Genomic DNA, 20,082 nt, shown 5'->3' with positions numbered 1-20,082 from the left:
AACGTTTGAGATTTTTCCTACATTTTGGGCATTTAACCACTCAAGTAAGGGTAGTGTTACTTCAAAATAATACTACTCAAAAGTAAAGGTAGTCACCCAAAAAATGTACTTGTAAAAAAAAGTATCCACTGAAAAGAAAACTCGAGCAGTTACTCACAATGTTACTTTTTTTTTTTTTTTTTTGAACAATGGTATTTTCTTTAAGCACAAATTTATCTATATAAACAGTTGCTATAATGATACTGTACAGTTACCCATTACAAAACCACATTAAGTGAAAGAAATACAAAAATTTAAAAAATCATTGAATTCCAGTGAGAAAAAAGACAGAAATGAAGCATTATTTGTCCAAAGAGCATGAGTACCCTCTAGGCGAGAAAATAGTTCCTAGTTAGAATAGTGAATACTGTGCTGTGGTTTCTTCATAGGATCTTTTTAATTTCATAACAGTAACTATCTCCGGTTTTCCATGGTCAATCGGTGCCAAATGAAAACTGGGAGAGAGGTTTGAATCCGCACGTTCGAGTCATGTTGAGGGCAGTGCTCTATGTCAAATACTTATTTTTTTTACTGAGCTCTAAAGACGCCACATTGTTTAACTGGCTGTCGTGATCATAGAACGGCAAGCTTGCGTCTGATTGGTGTAATGGAGTCGTGATTATTATTGCGACATCTCATTGGTGGAATTAGTAGCGCTACTCTTGGCATCACTGGCAACGAAAGGTAAAATTTAACAACTTGTGTAGCTAAAAAGTACGGCTAAGCAAAACTACTCTTAGAAGTACATTTTTCTCAAAAAGTTACATAAGTAAATATAACAGAGTATATGTAACGCGTTACTACCCACCTCTGCTTTTAACTAGTGGGCCCTTAAGTTGTTTAGCACCACTACAGTAGTGAGTGACTGCACAACAAGTGCAACAAACATCGACCATGTAGGTAATCTTGTTGCACTGGGTAATTTTTTTGGGATACTAGCTGTCATTCACATCGTACTAGTTTGACAAATTGCTTACTACACATGACATGTGTGCTACTCCTCCTCGGTAACCAAATGTAAAGGTCTACACTTCGGTGTATTGCCTTGGAGTGTCACAGCCGTTCCCTTATGTCGTTTTACTGCATTTATATTTAAAGTGTAAGAATTAAATGAAATTGGAAACTCAAGCATTTGAAAGTAATATTTTATTGTATCAAGTAAACAATTACAATTCATGTGTTTTACGCACTATAAGGCACACTTAAAAGCCATCAATTTTCTCAAAAGCCCACAGCGCGCCCTATAATCTGATACGCCTTATATATGGACCAATAATTGGTAATCATGGCCTGACATTCCCTTTAGTGCAGCTTCATCTAGTGAATGCATAACAACCACTACTACTGCGCCTTATAATGCAGTAGACCTTTTGTATGAAAATAGTTTTAAAATAGGCCATCCATTGAAGGTGAGCCTTATACTCCAATGCGCCCTATAGTGCGGAAAATACATTAATTTAAATTACATTAACATTCACTGATTTTAATTTAATATTGAGGTATGGTCTTGATCTGGCGGCAATGTTCAAATAAATCAAAATTTAAAGCGTGTATGAAATTTAATACATTAATGATGGCAACAATGATGTAGACGGCCATGTAACACCGTGATAGGCTGTTGCATTGTCAAACTAAATTTTATATATGTAATATATATATGGCGGAAAACACAGACAAGACTGAAAAAGCAGTTTCTGCTCTTGCACTCCTCTTTAAAAGAAACTGCTGTATTTTAAGCCAAAACAACTATTGTGTTTGACAGAACGATATGTTTATATGCTGCCATAGCAGATTCATGGCACATTAAGCCCCTGAACTATTTTTAATTTGTCCGTTTTACCCTGGAAACCCCCCATTTACAGATGTCGCGCAACTTTTGTTTCAGCCCAGCTACAAAACGAAGGTAATAAATTATATTTATTATGCAAATTTTTATGCATTTTTAGCTTAGAATAATTAATTGATGTCTAATATTTCATTTTTTAAAAAAAACTTTTAAAAATTATTCACTCGCATATTTTAAACTTTTTTAAAAATTTAGTCACAATGCAAAAAAATGGTGTCTGTAAAAAGTCACGGATATCTACCTCATAGCTATCGCTTAATAGTATTTTTTTTGTTACTGTTGCATTTTCTCCGATATGTTAGATGATAAATAATCGATCCAAACAAAGAAAAAATGAAAAAAATGTTTAAAAGGGTAAATATATGTAAAACAAAACTTGACCACTCCTTGATGTCTGTGATTTCTGCATCGCTACCCTTGTTATATTACCATGTTTCACCCATAAAATCCCCCCAAAATCCAACTGTGGCCATTCACAGCTGTTTCTTGACACTCAGTAATACATGCTACATGGAGTTTTTGGAACGAAACAAGGTAAGTAGGCGATAATATCTCGTTAAAGTCGTGGCGTCTTTAATTCTGCTCTCGTGTGCTCTCACCTCCAAATAAGGTTTCGCTGTTTAATTTTTATTTTTTCCTAAAAATGCCCTCTTGTTCAAAATTTTTCTTCCCCCAGAAAATTAAGATTTTAAGCTTTCCAATGATGTATCTATCACATGTGCATATCGGACAACTTTGAAATTTGGCCAAATTGAGGGTTTCAGAGCGGAACTTTAAATCACCTGAGTGTTATCCGCCATATATATATTTGTTTGTTTTTCATTGTATGTAACCTGCATAAGTATTTTTAACCACAAAATTAAGTTTTAATTGAAAAAAGAAAAATTCAACCATGCAATCATTGCGTTGAGTGGGGCCGCACAAGCAATTCGGTGGGCGGACCTGGTCCGCTGTGGTCGGCCCTCGGCACAGAGTTTGACATTGATGACAATCACTTGGCGTCCACGTATGTGGGTGTGACATTTTGTTGGCCACACGCATACCAAATGTCAATATTGTGGCCTAAGTGATGCAAAATGTCATGTCCACATACTGTATTGGGATGCCCATGTCTTTATGTGGTGATGTAATTACAGCTTTTTTAATTACTCTCAATAGTTACTTGCCCTATATAAAAGGCTTAAAATTAAGACATTTTTCAACTTGAAAAAAAGAATAAGTACAGAACTGTAGGTCGAAGTAGCTGGCAAAACGTATACGTTCAAAGGCAGTTTTCAGATACTTCAGGTAAATTTGGAGCATTGTAGGTGTTTATTATGATTAAAGTTAAATGAATTTCAACCAATTTAATATTTACCATTTTAATCTAAGAGGATATTTCATTTATAGTTTTTTCCCCTCCAGAAATACTGAACGAATAATCCATCGCACGTCATTCACTACTTCCATCATGAATAACAAACCGTTATTTAGGGTGCGAGTCCAATCTGTCAAGGTTACACATGAAGTCCAATAACCCGGTTTCCCACATTTGGTCACATGACATTCACTACTCTGCAACCTGAGAGCAGGTGTGACATTTATTTTGGTCACCAGCAGAGGGTAATATTGTCCAACATTGTGGCTCTGCCACCACGCTTGGGGATTATTGATTACCTATTCTGTTCAATTCTAATTGTAGAAATGCCATATTAACTCATTAACTGCCATTGTCAGTAATAGACTTCGACTCCATTTGAAGTTGGAGGACTGGCAGTGATCATTCACTGCCAGTCCTCTTAGTGCAGAGTACAAATTTTGTACTTTGGTAGTTTCCCTGTCAGTTGGCGCTGGGAATAAAAAGTCCATGAAGGTCCAAATGAACGCTGGCAGGAATGTCTGCTCGTGCCAGCTCTGCCAATGTCTTGGCATCGAGAACAAGCATGAATGGCCTAGTGTTCGGGTCGGGACAGATGACTGATGACAAGATAACACCTGAGAGGAAGTGGCAGAATCGTTACAAGTACATTTTTATGAGAGCTGGAAAAAAAAAAAAAAGCAACTGTGAAAACTCACCGTCGTCTTCATCCACGGCTCCGGGTGATGCAACAAACACGGGTTCTGATGGGTAGCAGTTGTCCTGATGCCATTCCATGTGGGTCTTGGTTACAGTGTCAAACTTGATGATCTGGAAGCCGCAAGTTGTTGTGATGTTACAGATCTCTACAGTGGGGCAAATAAGTAGCCTATTTAGTCAACCACCAAAAGTTCTCCTACTTGAAAAGATTAGAGAGGCCTGTAAATGTCAACATGGTAAACCTCAACCATGAGAGACAATGTGGGGGGGAACAAAACGGAAAATCACATTGTTTGATTTAGAAGAATTTATTTCCAAATTAGAGTGAAAAATAAGTCTTTGGTCACCTACAAACAAGCAAGATTTCTGGCTGTCAAAGAGGTCTAACTTCTTCTAACGAGGTCTAACAAGGCTCCACTGTATTAATGGCACCTGTTTTAACTCATTACCGGTATAAAAGACACCTGTCCACAACTTCAGTCAGTCACACTCCAAACTCCACTATGGCCAAGACCAAAGAGCTGTCGAAGGACACCAGAGACAAAATTGTAGACCTGCACTATGCTGGGAAGACTGCATCAGCAATAGGTAAAATGCTTGGTGTAAAGAAATCAACTGTGGGAGCAATTATTAGAAAATGGAAAACATACAAGACCACTGATAATCTCGCTTGATCTGGGGCTCCATGCAAGATCTCACCCCGTGGCGTCAAAATGATAACGAGAACGGGGAGCAAAAATCCCAGAACCACACGGGGGGACCTCGTAAATGACTTACAGAGGGCTGGGACCACAGTAACAAAGGCTACTATCAGTAACACAATGCGCCCCCAGGGACTCAAATCCTGCACTGCCAAACGTGTCCCTCTGCTAAAGCCAGTACACGTCCAGGGACGTCTGCGGTTCGCTAGAGAGCATTTGGATGATCCAGAAGAGGACTGGAAGAATGTGTTATGGTCAGATGAAACCATAATAGAACTGTTTGGTAGAAACACAGGTTCTCGTGTTTGGAGGAGAAAGAATACTGAATTGCATCCGAAGAACACCATACCCACTGTGAAGCATGGGGGTGGAAACATCATGCTTTGGGGCTGTTTTTCTGCAAAGGGACCAGGACGACTGATCTGTATAAAGGAAAGAATCAATTGGGGCCATGTATCGAGAGATTTTGAGTGAAAATCTCCTTCCGTCAGCAAGGGCATTGAAGATGAGACGTGGCTGGGTCTTTCAGCATGGCAATAATCCCAAACACACAGCCAGTGCAACAAAGGAGTGGCTTCGTAAGAAGCATTTCAAGGTCCTGGAGTGGCCTAGCCAGTCTCCAGATCTCAACCCCATAGAAAATCTGTGAAGGGAGTTGAACGTCCGTGTTGCCCAACGACAGCCCCAAAACATCACTGCTCTAGAGATCTGCATAGAGGAATGGGCCAAAATACCAGCAACAGTGTGTGAAAAGCTTGTGAAGAGTTACAGAAAACGTTTGGCCTCCGTTATTTCCAACAAAGGGTACATAAAGTATTGAGATGAACTTCTGGTATTGACCAAATACTTATTTTCCACCATCATTTGCAAATAAATTCATTAAAAATCAAACAATGTGATTTTCTGTTTTTTTCCCACATTCTCTCATGGTTGAGGTTTACCCATGTTGACAATTACAGGCCTCTCTAATATTTTCAAGTGGGAGAACTTCCACAATTAGTGGTTTACTAAATACTTATTTGCCCCACTGCACTTGTTTTAAAAGTTGTTGTTTCTTATAATCTTGCGCAAGTACTGAGTATTGGAACGGATGCGGTACTGACCTTGTTTGGTTGTGGTGACCAGTCCACTTTGGAGCCATAGAAGTATCTGTACTTCTTGCCGTTGAACTTGTAGTTGATGTTGGGCAACTCCAGCCCTAGCGAAAGATTAGACAATTACATCAAGCTGTTTGAGCATGGGTTCAATATGCACTGACTTTTCCATGTACTAGTTTGATTCTTTTCTACAGCGGTATGGGTAATCGTTCCCTCAATTAATGCTCAGCTCCCTTTGTTTTTTGTTATTGTTCATCTGGAATGTGTCCTTTTGAAAGGTACAGTGCCTTGCAAAAGTATTCGGCCCCCTTGAATCTTGCAACCTTTTGCCACATTTCAGGCTTCAAACATAAAGATATGAAATTTAATTTTTTTGTCAAGAATCAACAACAAGTGGGACACAATCGTGAAGTGGAACAACATTTATTGGATAATTTAAACTTTCTTAACAAATAAAAAACTGAAAAGTGGGGCGTGCAATATTATTCGGCCCCTTTACTTTCAGTGCAGCAAACTCACTCCAGAAGTTCAGTGAGGATCTCTGAATGATCCAATGTTGTCCTAAATGACCGATGATGATAAATAGAATCCACCGGTGTGTAATCAAGTCTCCGTATAAATGCACCTGCTCTGTGATAGTCTCAGGGTTCTGTTTAAAGTGCAGAGAGCATTATGAAAACCAAGGAACACACCAGGCAGGTCCGAGATATTGTTGTGGAGAAGTTTAAGGCCGGATTTGGATACAAAAAGATTTCCCAAGCTTTAAACATCTCAAGGAGCACTGTGCAAGCCATCATATTGAAATGGAAGGAGCATCAGACCACTGCAAATCTACCAAGACCCGGCCGTCCTTCCAAACTTTCTTCTCAAACAAGGAGAAAACTGATTAGAGATGCAGCCAAGAGGCCCATGATCACTCTGGATGAACTGCAGAGATCTACAGCTGAGGTGGGAGAGTCTGTCCATAGGACAACAATCAGTCGTACACTGCACAAATCTGGCCTTTATGGAAGAGTGGCAAGAAGAAAGCCATTTCTCAAAGATATCCATAAAAAGTCTCGTTTAAAGTTTGCCACAAGCCACCTGGGAGACACACCAAACATGTGGAAGAAGGTGCTCTGGTCAGATGAAACCAAAATTGAACTTTTTGGCCACAATGCAAAACGATATGTTTGGCGTAAAAGCAACACAGCTCATCACCCTGAACACACCATCCCAACTGTCAAACATGGTGGTGGCAGCATCATGGTTTGGGCCTGCTTTTCTTCAGCAGGGACAGGGAAGATGGTTAAAATTGACGGGAAGATGGATGCAGCCAAATACAGGAACATTCTGGAAGAAAACCTGTTGGTATCTGCACAAGACCTGAGACTGGGACGGAGATTTCTCTTCCAACAGGACAATGATCCAAAACATAAAGCCAAATCTACAATGGAATGGTTCAAAAATAAACGTATCCAGGTGTTAGAATGGCCAAGTCAAAGTCCAGACCTGAATCCAATCGAGAATCTGTGGAAAGAGCTGAAGACTACTGTTCACAAACACTCTCCATCCAACCTCACTGAGCTCGAGCTGTTTTGCAAGGAAGAATGGGCAAGAATGTCAGTCTCTCGATGTGCAAAACTGATAGAAACATACCCCAAGTGACTTGCAGCTGTAATTGGAGCAAAAGGTGGCGCTACAAAGTAATAACGCAAGGGGGCCGAATAATATTGCACGCCCCACTTTTCAGTTTTTTATTTGTTAAAAAAGTTTAAATTATCCAATAAATTTTGTTCCACTTCACGATTGTGTCCCACTTGTTGTTGATTCTTGACAAAAAAATTAAATTTCATATCTTTATGTTTGAAGCCTGAAATATGGCGAAAGGTTGCAAGATTCAAGGGGGCCGAATACTTTTGCAAGGCACTGTACTATTACAAATTACTGTAGTGGTAGTACTAAGACAATTCAGTGCACTTGCAGAATAACAAGGGCACTGAGGTAGTTGAGAAGTGATTAGTTTGAACAAGTACAATTGTATATGTTACTAGTGTGGCAAAGCTGCATTTTTGGACATCTGCAGTTAAGCAAAGATATTAAATAGATTTAATGTCAGAAATAAAACTATTATCAACTAGAGTACAGTTTTGCTGCACAGGTATGTTTTTACTGCTGCCTTTGCCTTCTACTACTGTATGGCAATTGAATGACTCAGTGTGTCAATTGCAACATACTGTATATATGTTTTTTCCACACAGATTAACGAATTCTCAAGATGAATATTGATGGCAACCGAAGACTAGTAGGGAGCTCTCGTTCTGCTTTTGAAATTAATTGTCTGACGAGGGAAAACAAAGGGTGTTCTATTAGTAAATGGAAAGTTGAGTAGAGTATGGACAGTCTACTCTAGATTTTTTTTTTTGCATGTCTAGTTCGTTTAGACCAGAGGTCAGCAACCTGGGCTCTTTAGCACTGCCCGAGTGGATCCCTAAAGCATTTTCAAAAATGTTTGGAAATGCAAAAGATGGAGGAGGTAAATATATGTTTTGTTTTAATACGGTCTCTGTAGGAGGACAAACATGATTCTAATTCATTAATATTATATTGAACTTAAACTTGAGGTGGCTTCGTACAATAGTGTAGTCACGTGAAGTGTCATTCTCTGTAGGATGCACTGCCGGGAAAATATACATTTAATCTTGAGGGTTCATTATGTATTTGTAGCCAAGTTACTGGATAGCCTACATTTCATAGTAGGCTAATATTCATACATACAGCATGTGTTGCCTTCATTATAAGGTTTATATAAGGCTTTTAATTTTTTTGTGACTCCAGACATATGTTTTTTGGTCCAATTTGTCTCTTTCAGCATTTTGGGTTGCCGACCCCTGCTTTAGACTCTTAACTCTGTGGTCCCCAACACTTTATCACAGCAAACCTGTCAACACACGATAATTTTTCCTGCGGTCTGAGGACGGCGGCAATTCGCAACACAACTGCTGAAGGTAGTGATGACACATTTTTCATTGCTGCAAAAGAAAACTACAACCTTTCTTATTTCAATGAGGAGGGTGAGATTATATCAGCTGTGAAAAGGGTTTTACTATTTTCGTCGAGAACTTGGAGGTGTATGAGCCACTTTGCAACTAGGGGTGTGACAAAATATCGAAATGGTGATATATCGTGATACTTTGTATCCCAAAAAGTTATCGATAAGTTTCTGCCAAGAATCGATATATCGTTTTTAAAAGGTGCCAATGTTTAAAAAAAAAAGAAAAGAAAAGAAAAAAAGAAACCAAAAAGTTGCCACCAAAATCTTTCACCAAAATAGTGTCTCTGTTAACTCAGGCTGCCATTGACGACGCCATTTAGACTGGAAGAGGTCAATGTTTGAAATCAGAGCATTTGCAGCCAGTTTTAAGATTTTTGGGGCATTTCTCAGTCACTTTTTGTTCATTTTAGAGCATTTACAGGTCACTTCCTGTTGAGTTTGAGTCACTGCCTATTCATTTGGCAACATTCCATGGCAGCTTCCTGTTATGCCACGCAAAATCCACAGGAAGTGAGTCAGAAAGGCCCCAAAATGAACAGAAAGTGAGTCAGAAATGCCCCAAAATGAACAGGAAGTGACCCATAAAGGCCCCAATATACCAGCAAATGACCGAAAATGCCCCCAAAATAAAATCATTGTTTGCATTGAACGCCATAGACCCTCCCACTTCAAACAAATCGGACATCTACCAATGATAAACACACAGCAGAAGTATAGTTTCATATGTATTAGTTGTTTTGTAAAACAATTTCCCGACCAATATATCAAAAATCGTTGTATCGCCATATTGTTAGATCATCGTTATCGTAAGCTTTGTATCACAAGTCGTATTGTATCGTGAGGTACCAAGAGGTTCCCACTCCTAGTTCCAACCTTCGGGAAACTTCAAGAAAGTGAATTTATGGAACAGCCTCGACCACATACACATTAAATGATTTTCTCTGCAGCAGGGTATGCACAGCTACCGCTCGTCTAAAAAGGCCACACGAGGCACCATCGGCGCAGTGAGCCGATACCTCCCGAGAGAAATAATCGTGTGTGTGTGTGTGTGTGTGACAAAATAAAAGTGTGTTAAAACTGTCAGAAATTAATGTTGTCTCGTATGCTCGCGCATCAAGTCGATGTATAGGAGGAAGAAAAAAAATCTAGCAGGTATAGGGCATATACGCATTTGCGTGTCATGTAGGCTGAAAAGTGAAATTGACTTTTCCCAGTGGGTATACAGTACTGCATATACAGTACTTGCGTCTCACATAGTTTATGTGAAGCAGTAGTCTATGTCGTTGACTATATCACTGGATATAGAATAAATGCCTAAACTGCATGCAACATCTCAGGCAGTGTACACATAAATGTAGCAACTGACTTTACTAACCTTGGAACAGCGTTTCTGGCTGGCAGTAGACTTGACTATTGTCCTTCATGACTGCGGTGGCAGTCGTGTCTGCCAGAGTCACTAGGTTGGTTTCTTTTGCTGAGTCCTGAACGACATTGAGCATGTATAGATGAATCAATATGGATAGATACATCAATTGTTTAATCAACAGTCAAATCAATAGGAATTCAAAACATCATTTACATAGTAATATTTTAGATATGCTTTTTTGGACAAAAAGAATGGCTTTCATAAGAATGTTTGAAATGTTTTGGCAACAAAATTGTCGAAAATGTTAAAATTGCTTTGTATATTTTATTGCTTTAGGTGAAATATAACTGTGTTAAACCAAGGGCGTAGGTTTGGGCTCAACATTTGTAGGGATAATGTAGCAGCATAACCTTCATGTACACTTTTTGCTCGGGATGGGGCATAAAAAGGACCAAACAAATTGGGTGAATAGGGGTCACGGCTACATTTATTACGAATATGAACCTAATTAATTGATAGGCTAAATCAGGGGTGCTCATTACGTCGATCACGATCGACCAGTCGATCGCAACACTACTGCGGGTAGCTCGCGACATCCCAAGATTTTATATTTTTTAATGTACATAGTTAATTATGATTATGTTGTGTGTATATTGTGTTGTGTGAGCAACATATGAGTTCATGCAGCACCCGTCTCTCTCTTAGTAGCTTCTTGCTCAAGTTTTTCTGGTTCTATAGTTTCCAGCAGAGTTCCCTACATTTCTCATAGTTTAATTATCGTGGACCAAAATACATGCTTGATTTGTAAGATTCCTATGAAATATGTAGACCCCTAAGATCGTCTGGAACCAGTCTCCTGTATGTTCCAAGAACAAGAACCAGGCAGGGTGAGGCAGCATATAGTTATTAGGCTCCTCACCTATGGAACAAGTTACCTGAAGGTCTGAAGTATTCTCAAACTGTTAGCTCCTTTAAATCAGGGCTAAAAACGCTTTTGTTTAGCACTGCATATCCATAACTGTCTTTATATTTCATTCTATTTGCTTTCTATTCTTATCGCCATTGCTGATTTCAATTATTAGCAGTAGCAGTAGTATTTGTTTTATTATTTATTACTTTTTTTATTCTATTCATGATTAAATGTGATTTTTACGTGTAATTTTATTTCCTATTTCGATTGTCTTTTTTTTTTTTTTAAGCTCTATTGCTTTTAATGTGATTTTTATGATCTTCACGTGATGTAAAGCAATTTGAATTGCCTTGTGTTGAATTGTGCTATATAAATAAATTTGCCTTGCCTTGCCTATCGTTAACAGTAGAAAACACAAACAGAAGGACACTTCTCTTTAAGCAGCTTCCTACTCGAGTTTTGCAGGTTAGTAAGTTCACACAGTTTAATGTTACGCTAACTCTGATGCAGGTTGGACTTTCAGTAGCAAAAATAGTGGTGTGTTTCCCATCCTCACAACATTTGTGTCTTCCGAAATTACTTACAGTGGCTGCTGCTGGCCGAAAAAAAAACCTTCTAATTTCCCTCCTCTTCGAAGGGGACGGAGGAGGCGGCATGTTGTCGACATAGGGGCTGTGCGAGTGCGAGCGTACATGTGTGTCGGGGGCGGGTGAAGTCATCAGCCAATCAGACGTGTGTTTGAGGGGGAAAAATGGACCGTCGCATTCAGCAAGTGAAAAGGGCTAAATGGAAGCTTTAACATAATGAAAATAATTCGCTTAATAATGGTAGGGTCAATTCTTTTCTTGCAACGTATGGAATGACAATCTAAATTACCTTTATAACTTAACCCATTATGTAATGCATATAAGTTTGCTTAAAAGTTGGTGGGGACAATTTGAGCATCCTGAAAAGTTTGTAGTGTTATGTCCCTACCATCCCTATGTAAACCTACGCCCTTGTGTTAAACGTGTACATAATACGGTATTAAGTAGATCGATGGCCTTTTTGGATTTAAAGTATACAGGAAACTGTATATACTTTAGATTGATTCCCCGGTGAAATTCAAAGTCCTCATGCCTTACCTTGTTGACATGTAGCGGCAGGACAAAGCGCTGGCTGACTGGGGGCGAGGAGTTGGCATTGGCCTCAATGAAGCTCTTAGTGTCCAGCCTTAAGTTCTTCAAGTAGAACATGTCGTAAAGATTGCTGTCTGTATAGGCAATCAGGTCGAACACTACGTGGTCCTCGGTCTCGTAGGCATTAATGTGATGAAAGACTACTAGAGCGTCACCATAGAAACAAGTGGAAACCCTTTTGCCCGTCTTGCGGTTGAATAGGTGAAAAAAGGTCTAGGAAAGAGAAAAGGGTGAGTTGCTGGTCGGTGCCAGGGCGACTGCGGCCGAAAGCGTCCACACACAGTGTCGTCCTTGTCGAACTTGAGGCAGCTTCCCCAATTGATGCCGCGAAAGTAGGCAGTCGCTAGTTTGACGATATCCACTTTGAATGGTTGCTCCACAAATACGATGAAGTTCTCGGTCATGCCAAAGCTGTGGAAGTAGCTCGGGTACAGTGTAGAGCGAAAAGGAAGTGAGCAGACTTGCTGTACCTGCTGGAGGGCGGGTTTGTTCTGCTCAGAACCTGAAAGTGGGGAATTGTGATTTAATCAACATGCCACAATGTCTGTCATGCAACAATGTCTGAGATTGGAGAAAACTATTTTCTCTAACAGCGGCTTTTAGAAAAAAGAAAGGATGCAAAGGCATTTTTGACATTCTTCTCCTTTAAACTTTGAGTTTTTAACTATGCTATAGGGTCATTTCAGGGTTAAAAACACAGTCAGGAAGGTTTTTTGGACCAGTCACCTATGTTTGAGAACTCATCGAATGTCCCCTGTCTGCCGGTGGCAGCTGCTGAAATGCTCAGTGGCAACTACGTACGACTTTTTACCCAATTTTCTTCTCTGCTCTGACGTGTGTCGCAATGCTCCCTTTCTCCAATGTCTAGATGGGAGCATATGTTGTTTTAGAACCTGAATATACTTTTCTGCATTGACAGGGCCTTTTCAGATGTGTAATCTGCCCATGCCACACGCACTAATGCAACCTCAAACCATCACAGATGCAAGCTTCTGAACTAAGCGGTAATAAAAATCTGGACAGTCCTTGTCCCCTCTAGTCCAGATGACATGACGTCCCAGTTTTCCATAAAGACCTTCGAATCGTGATTCATCTAAACCAGGGTTGTCCAAACTTTTTGCAAAGGGGGCCAGATTTGGTGTGGTAAAAATGTGGGGGGCCGACCTTGGCTGACGTCCTTTACGTAGAACAATATATTTAAGCAAATTTTAGGAAGCCATTCTGTTATTTTTTTTTTTTAATTCATAATTTCAACAGTCTCGCAACTAGCCTTTGTGGCGTTCTCATTCGACTCTCGGGCTCTTGCGAAATAATGCTGGTGTGAAATTAAACTAGTTTCAAGTTGCTTCATCTTCTCGCTGCGCATCTTCCCTGTAATCTAGTCGTACATGTCAGCGTGTCTTGTTTGGTAATATCGCCTCACATCGAACTCCTTAAAAACAGCGACTGTCTCTTTGCAAATGAGGCGGACAAAGTTGTTGCTCAGTTGTTGTTTTTTGGTTTATTGTCGCCAATTTAGAAAATTGGAAGAAAAGGGTCACAAGGGGTAATGTTGCTTGGAGTGCTGCTGACTTTTAGTGGGTAAATTTAGTGTGTACGCGACTTCATATGCTGGTATTTCTAGTACTGCTGACCAATTTATTAAGTCTGTGTGCGGGCTAGACGTTATTGATTTTATGACAGAGGCTGGGGGCCGGATGAAATTTGACCTAGGGCCGCATTTGGCCCCCGGGCCAGACTTTGAACATGTCTGATCTAAACACATAACAGTTTTTCACTTTGCCACACTCCATTTTATATGACCCTGGTCCAGAGAAATTTCCTGCCGTTCTGGGTCAGGTTTGCAAATAGCTTTTCACAATGTAGAGTTTCAGCTGGCACGACCGATTGTGTTCACCGACAATGGTTTCTGGAAGTATTGCTGAGCCCATTCTATCATTTCCTATACAGTAGCATTCCTGATTACTGTGCAGTGCCTTCGGCCTTTACGCGCAGCAATTGTTCCAGATTGTCCAAATCTTTGGAAGATCTTATGCGTTGTAGATGATGATAACTTCAAATTCTTCTAAATTCTTCACTGGGAAACACCTTACTGATATTGCTCTACTGTCTTTCTGTGCAATATTGGGAGGAATTGGTGATCCTTTAGCCATCCTGGTTTCTAAGTAGCGCTGGGCATCGAGCATCGATGGGATCCGAGACTAACACTCAGATTCGCCCGGAACCATTCCAATTTTTTAATTTCAATTCTCTGTTTCGATGCCCTGACCACCGACCGGGAAAAAATAGCTGCCGAACACCACGAAGAAGAAGCCACATGAAGTGTGTGTCTCAATCGTATATAGTATGCGGCGGCGCTCAAAAGTTTGGCTCAACTTCACAAAGAAAAATGACCAGTCGGCTCAGTGCAACATTTGCAACACAGCTACAGTATATCATGCAAAGGTGGCTGCACGACCAATATGGTTAAACACCTCCGGCTTAATGGAATACAAGTGCTGAGTAGTGCATAGCTGAGTGCCGCGTGTTTGACATGCTGCACTGGTCCTCTAACCAGTCAGAACCAGGTAAGTAAAACAATAAATTACGTCCGTCTTCTGCTGCCCCCTTGACCCTATCCCAGATTAAGCAGTAGATGATGGATAGATGGAATAGTACGAGAATCTCTCTATCCAGCGTCGACTTTGTCGCTTGCTGACCGTGCTGCCTCCTTGGTTAACTGTCTCCAGGTTTTTCTGTCCTCTGCCTTTCTAAAAGCTTCCTGTATTGTGCTGTTACGCAATTTCTTGATGTTGTCCAAGTATGCCATTCTTGGTCTTCCCCTTTTTCGTCGACCCTCTACCTTTCCTTGAATTATGTAAAAGTCTCGTGAAAGTACGAGAATAAGTCATTTTTACGTCGGGCTAATGTAGCTATATCAGCAGCTACGTGCTTTGCGTAGCGCGTTGCCGCCGCCGTTAAAATCAGTTTCAGTTTAGTTTATTCACATATCATATCAAGGTGCACACAAAAACATGGTCGTGTACAAACAGTTCATCTGGGACACTCCGAATGAGTTATTTCAAGCTTTTAGTAGGGGCCCAGTTGGATAGCACACACATACACATACACATACCCAAACACATACATACAATTAACTATGGAAAATTTTAACAATCTGGTTACATCAGATTTGACATGAGATACCTTAGTTATGTTATCCAAAGAATCAGCGTATTAAGCATACATTGCAAGGAGGTGAGTTTGGAGTTTTTTCTTAAATATAGAGATGGAGTGTGACATCAACAGTATTGAAAGCATCTTTTGTTTTAGAATCGGTTCTACAAATAATTAAATCCTTATTATTTTGCCTAATCTACACCAAATTATAATCAATAGAACATTTTATACTAATGCTTCGTCGTAGCTCTCAGCTAAGGTACATGTATGTAAAGTGTGTAGCGACTTACAGCTACCTTACCCCTACGTAATATGTGCAACCTTTTCTCGTAGCAATAGTACGACTAATCTCTTAGTCCTTTTTTAAAATGTATTTATTAGGCCCTAATACTCCGTCGTATCAGCATGCATCATTAAGTTTTGTTTTTTCATGTACTTCACCTCAGTGATACGTGACATTTATTTATATACTCTGCTGTGAGCACCGGCCACCTGCTGTTTTGTCTGAGGACCCTGCTGCATTGTGGTGGAACAAAAGACTTATCCTTTGCTGTCAGATCACGCTTTCTCATATTTATGCGGCCAAGCTTCATCTACACCCAATGAACATGTGTTCTCCACTGCAGGAGAAACTATCTGTCCAGAACGCTCACGCTTACTTCCTGAGAAGGCAGATTTGATCAGATATGATTTTCCTAAACAAAAATGGTTTCTGATTTTATATTGTACCCGCTGCTAATCTGGACTGGTTTATACAAGTTGTTTTTTTTTGTTTGTTTGTTTGATATTCTGCACCAGGTTAGCCTATTAGTGGGAGCTCAATAACATGTAAAAGTACCTGCAGCATAAGACACTCTAAAGATAGGCAAAAGAATATCAGTAAATGTTTTCTCCATGAGCTTTTGAAAAATAAACATTATGTGAAAGTGCATTCCTGTGGAGAAACTTCATCATATTCAAGTTCAAAGACTGATATTTATATTAAATTCTAAAACAGTCCTGTAGGAAATTAATTGCAAAGTTAATTGAAAGTTCATATAATTTAAAAAATAATCAAGAAGATAAGAAATTATTATAAACTATGCAATTGTTTTTACCCTGCCTATTAAAAGAATCGGAATCAAGAATCGTATGGAACCTGAATCGAAACGTGGAATCGGAATCAGAACCGTTCAAATTCAAAAGAAAGCCCAACCCTACTTCTAAGATACACTGCCACTCTGAGAAGCTCTTTTTAGACTCGGTCATGTTCACAGTGGACCTAAATAGTGGTAATTGTTTTGTCATCTGTATGTTATATGCGTAACTGACTTTTCTATTTTCATATTACTACATATACCAACACACATAACTACATATATATTTTTTTTTACTAAGAAATATTAATCCGTCATCTACCTTCTATTTAGAATAAAATATTGGAATTAGGCACTTCCACATCATTGCATTCAGTTTTTATCAAAATGTATCTAGCTTCCTAACTTTTTTGGAGTCTGGTAAATTCCTGAAATTCCTAAAATCTTCTACAAAAAAACTTCGTTCAATGCTACTCCTGGTTAACGTTTCATGTAAAGCTGATCTAGAACAAAGAAAATGACATGTTGAGTAATTAACTAAACCTTTATCTCATGAAAGTTTAGTGCTAATAAAGTGCTCCAAAAAGCAGCACAATATTCATTAAAAAATTCAAGCAAAAAATATCGGAAAACCAATTGTTTTTATGTTATATTGCCCTAAAATACCCAGACCATAGTTTGGACCACCAGGATGTCAGCTAACAAATAACTTACCTGCAACATGAGCTGGGACTTTAAAGATGACATACTTTGGCGGACCAAGGCCGACAATGGCGGTGCCCATGTTGTATGTGTTGCCTTCATCATCATAGTGAGGATGAGCTGTCGCCAAGTTGATGGTAATATGATTCCTGTAGTTGATCTGATAAGAGTGAGTGGTTCAAACAAAAGTATCTTATGTTATTTAGCAGAATTTGCAAGATTTACCCTTCCGATGGTGTCCAAAGTAGCAGGATCAATTTGGGTCATATAGTTGATCTCGGAAGAGGCGTAGTAGTCTTGACCGTAGCGGATGACGTTAATCATGTTGTTGTCGGTAAAGTCGGGAATGACATTGCTGAGATGTGTGAATGCCCTGGCGAGGAAGGTATGTTAAGCAAGAAAAACACATCAGAATCAATATAGGTTTTCATATTGTTGTTTATTGCCAAGATCTGCATGATCATGGCATGATTTACATGATTTTTTAAATACAGTTTTTTTACACTTTTAGTCCATTGGCTAAATTCTAATTAGAATCTTGTCCAAATAATTTTTTTCTTCATTAAAATGCATATGGCGGAAAACAGACATGACTGAAAAAGCTGTTTCTGCTCTTGCACTCCTCTTTAAAGAAACAGCTGTATTTTAAGCCAAAACAACTGTTGTGTTTAATAGAACAAAATGTTTTTATGCTGCCATAGCAGATTCATGGCGCATTAAGCCCCCAAACTAATAATAATAATAAATAATACATTTTATTTGTAGAGCGCTTGTACCGGTACTCAAAGGCGCTTTACAGTTGAGGGAAAAAAAAAATAAATAAGGCTCACACAACGTGGGCAGTACAAACCAATAGAGAAAAAAAATACAAATTAAAAGCCTGTTTAAAAAGGTGAGTTTTTAACAATTTTTTGAATGTGGGAAGATCAGAACAGGTGCGGATGGTTTTAGGGAGTGCGTTCCAAAGTGAGGGGGCAGCAACGGAGAAGGCTCTGTCCCCCCAAGTACGGTGTGTTATTTGTGTGGGGGGGCAAATAATTTTTAATCTGTTCGTTTTACCCTGGAAATCCCCGTTTACAGACGTCGCGCAACTGCTTTTGTTTCAACCCAGCCATAAAACGAAGGCAATTAATTATATTTATTATTCAAAATGTCCGTCATTTCTTCATTCACTGATGTCTAATCTTTCATTAAAAAAAAAAATAATAAAACGACTTAAATTATTCGCTCGCATATTTTAAAGTTTTAAACAAATTACGTCACAATGATAAAAATGGCGTTTGTAAAAAAGTCACGGATATCTACCTCATAACTATCGCTTAAATGTATTTTCTTGTTGCTGTCGCATTTTCTTCGATATGTTAGATGATAAATAATCGATCCAAACAAAGAAAATTGAAAACAAATCTTTAAAAGGGTAAATTCATGAAAAAGAAAATCTCAACCACTCCTTGATGTCTGCGATTTCTGCGTCGCGATCCTTGTTATATTACCATGTTTCACTCATAAAATCCCCCAAAAATCGTTCACAGCTGTGTCTTGACACTCAGTGATACATGCTACGTGGAGTTTTTGGACCGAAACAAGGTAAGTGCGCGATAATATCTTGTTAAAGTCATGGCATCTGTAATTCTGCTCTCGGGTGCTCTCACCTCCAGATAGGGTTGTGCTGTTTAATTTTTTTTTTTTTTTTTTTTTTTTAAATGCCCTCCTGTTCAAAATTTTTCATCCCCCAGAAAATTGAGATTTTAAGCTTTCCAATGATGAATCACACGTGCACATCAGACAATTTTAAAAGTTGGCCGAATTGGTTGTCTCAGAGGGGAACTTCAAGCCACCTGAGTGTTTTGCGCCATATCTATTAATTTGCTGTTATTTTTCATACAAGTCAAGATACCACTGCAGTTTTATAATGTACCTGGAAAAGATGTTTTTGCAGGGGTCAGGATAGACCATGGTGCCAAACTCGGAGACAACGATTCTACCCGCCTTCATGTTTTTCTTATAAGTGTGGCTTTTCAGGAATTTACTCCTGTAAAACACATCACCTGGAGAAACAAAATCTCAACATCAATGTTAGACCATGATGACCCCGATACCATACAATATGTAATATTTGGCACAGTTTTCTGCCGTTACATCGCATTTTTGTATCAAACTGGTCTCCTAATTGTTAGTGCCGGTATGAAAAGGTAGATTATGGCTGCCACTTTGTCAACATTACCCACCGTCTTTAAAAGTGAAGCTGTGAATGAGGGACATCCCATCGAACCAGTGATTGTACTCAGAGTCACCCACAGTAAACAGAGCAGGCCCGTTCCTCATCAGCGTGCCCTGAAGCCATGTTGGCATGTGACCTGCAAAGCAATTTATAAAAAAAGACATGCAAATGTATTGAACTTAAAAGTAAAACACAACACAACTGGATGTTGCAGTGATTTTTTATTTTATTCCTCCTCCTCACCTTTTATTTGAGCTTTCACAGGTTCAGGTGTTTCCTTTCCATTTTGAATGAATAATGATTGCATTTTAACAGATCAGATGGACTCTCCCACAGCTGCTGCCGTCACTCCAGCAAGTGCGGACGTTGTGCGACTTATGCATGCTTCCACTTATCTGTCTGTGGGCGTCCTGTAAATGTTACATAAGAGCTGCTGGGTCATTACAGACCTGAACTACTGTTTGAAATAATGCATTCACAAAATAAACTTGAACTTGTATAATTTATTGTTTGTAGCTGTAGTATAACTGATGATTAAATAGTTATGAAACTTCTCTTTTCTCAACTGTATGGTATGGTTATTACTTGTGTAATTGTTCAGAAACTTAATTTTATTAAAACAGTGTAAGGGTTAGCGATAACAAGACAAAAAAAGTGGGCTATGCTAACCAGGAATGACATCATCGGTTTCATGCCG

At 39.2% G+C, this 20,082-nt stretch overlaps 1 protein-coding gene across 1 annotated transcript; it reads right to left on the bottom strand.

The window, feature by feature from the left end:
* Positions 1–2,012: 2,012 nt before the first annotated feature.
* On the bottom strand, positions 2,013–19,692 carry bco1l (beta-carotene oxygenase 1, like). Its single transcript, XM_057829434.1, has 12 exons — positions 19,629–19,692; positions 19,393–19,521; positions 19,083–19,212; positions 17,390–17,537; positions 17,177–17,324; positions 16,785–16,787; positions 12,509–12,729; positions 12,174–12,440; positions 10,149–10,254; positions 5,746–5,840; positions 3,941–4,052; positions 2,013–3,859 (listed from the first exon to the last, which is right to left on the bottom strand). Exons 1-12 carry the CDS (start codon positions 19,690–19,692, stop codon positions 3,705–3,707), a joined length of 1,578 nt encoding a protein of 525 aa, XP_057685417.1. The 3' UTR covers positions 2,013–3,704.
* Between the last annotated feature and the right edge of the window lie 390 nt (positions 19,693–20,082).

The sequence above is a fragment of the Corythoichthys intestinalis genome, chromosome 2 (genome assembly GCF_030265065.1).
Source record: "Corythoichthys intestinalis isolate RoL2023-P3 chromosome 2, ASM3026506v1, whole genome shotgun sequence".
Taxonomy (NCBI): domain Eukaryota; kingdom Metazoa; phylum Chordata; class Actinopteri; order Syngnathiformes; family Syngnathidae; genus Corythoichthys; species Corythoichthys intestinalis.
This window is presented reverse-complemented; position numbering and strand designations above follow the sequence as displayed.

Coding starts and splice junctions, on each gene's coding strand:
- bco1l (XM_057829434.1), bottom strand. CDS start 19,692: ATGCAATCATTATTCATTCAAAATGGAAAGGAAACACCTGAACCTGTG. Junction 19,213..19,392: donor CAGCTTCACTTTTAAAGACG/GTGGGTAATGTT, acceptor TTGTTTCTCCAG/GTGATGTGTTTTACAGGAGT. Junction 17,538..19,082: donor TGCAAAAACATCTTTTCCAG/GTACATTATAAA, acceptor CTTCCTCGCCAG/GGCATTCACACATCTCAGCA.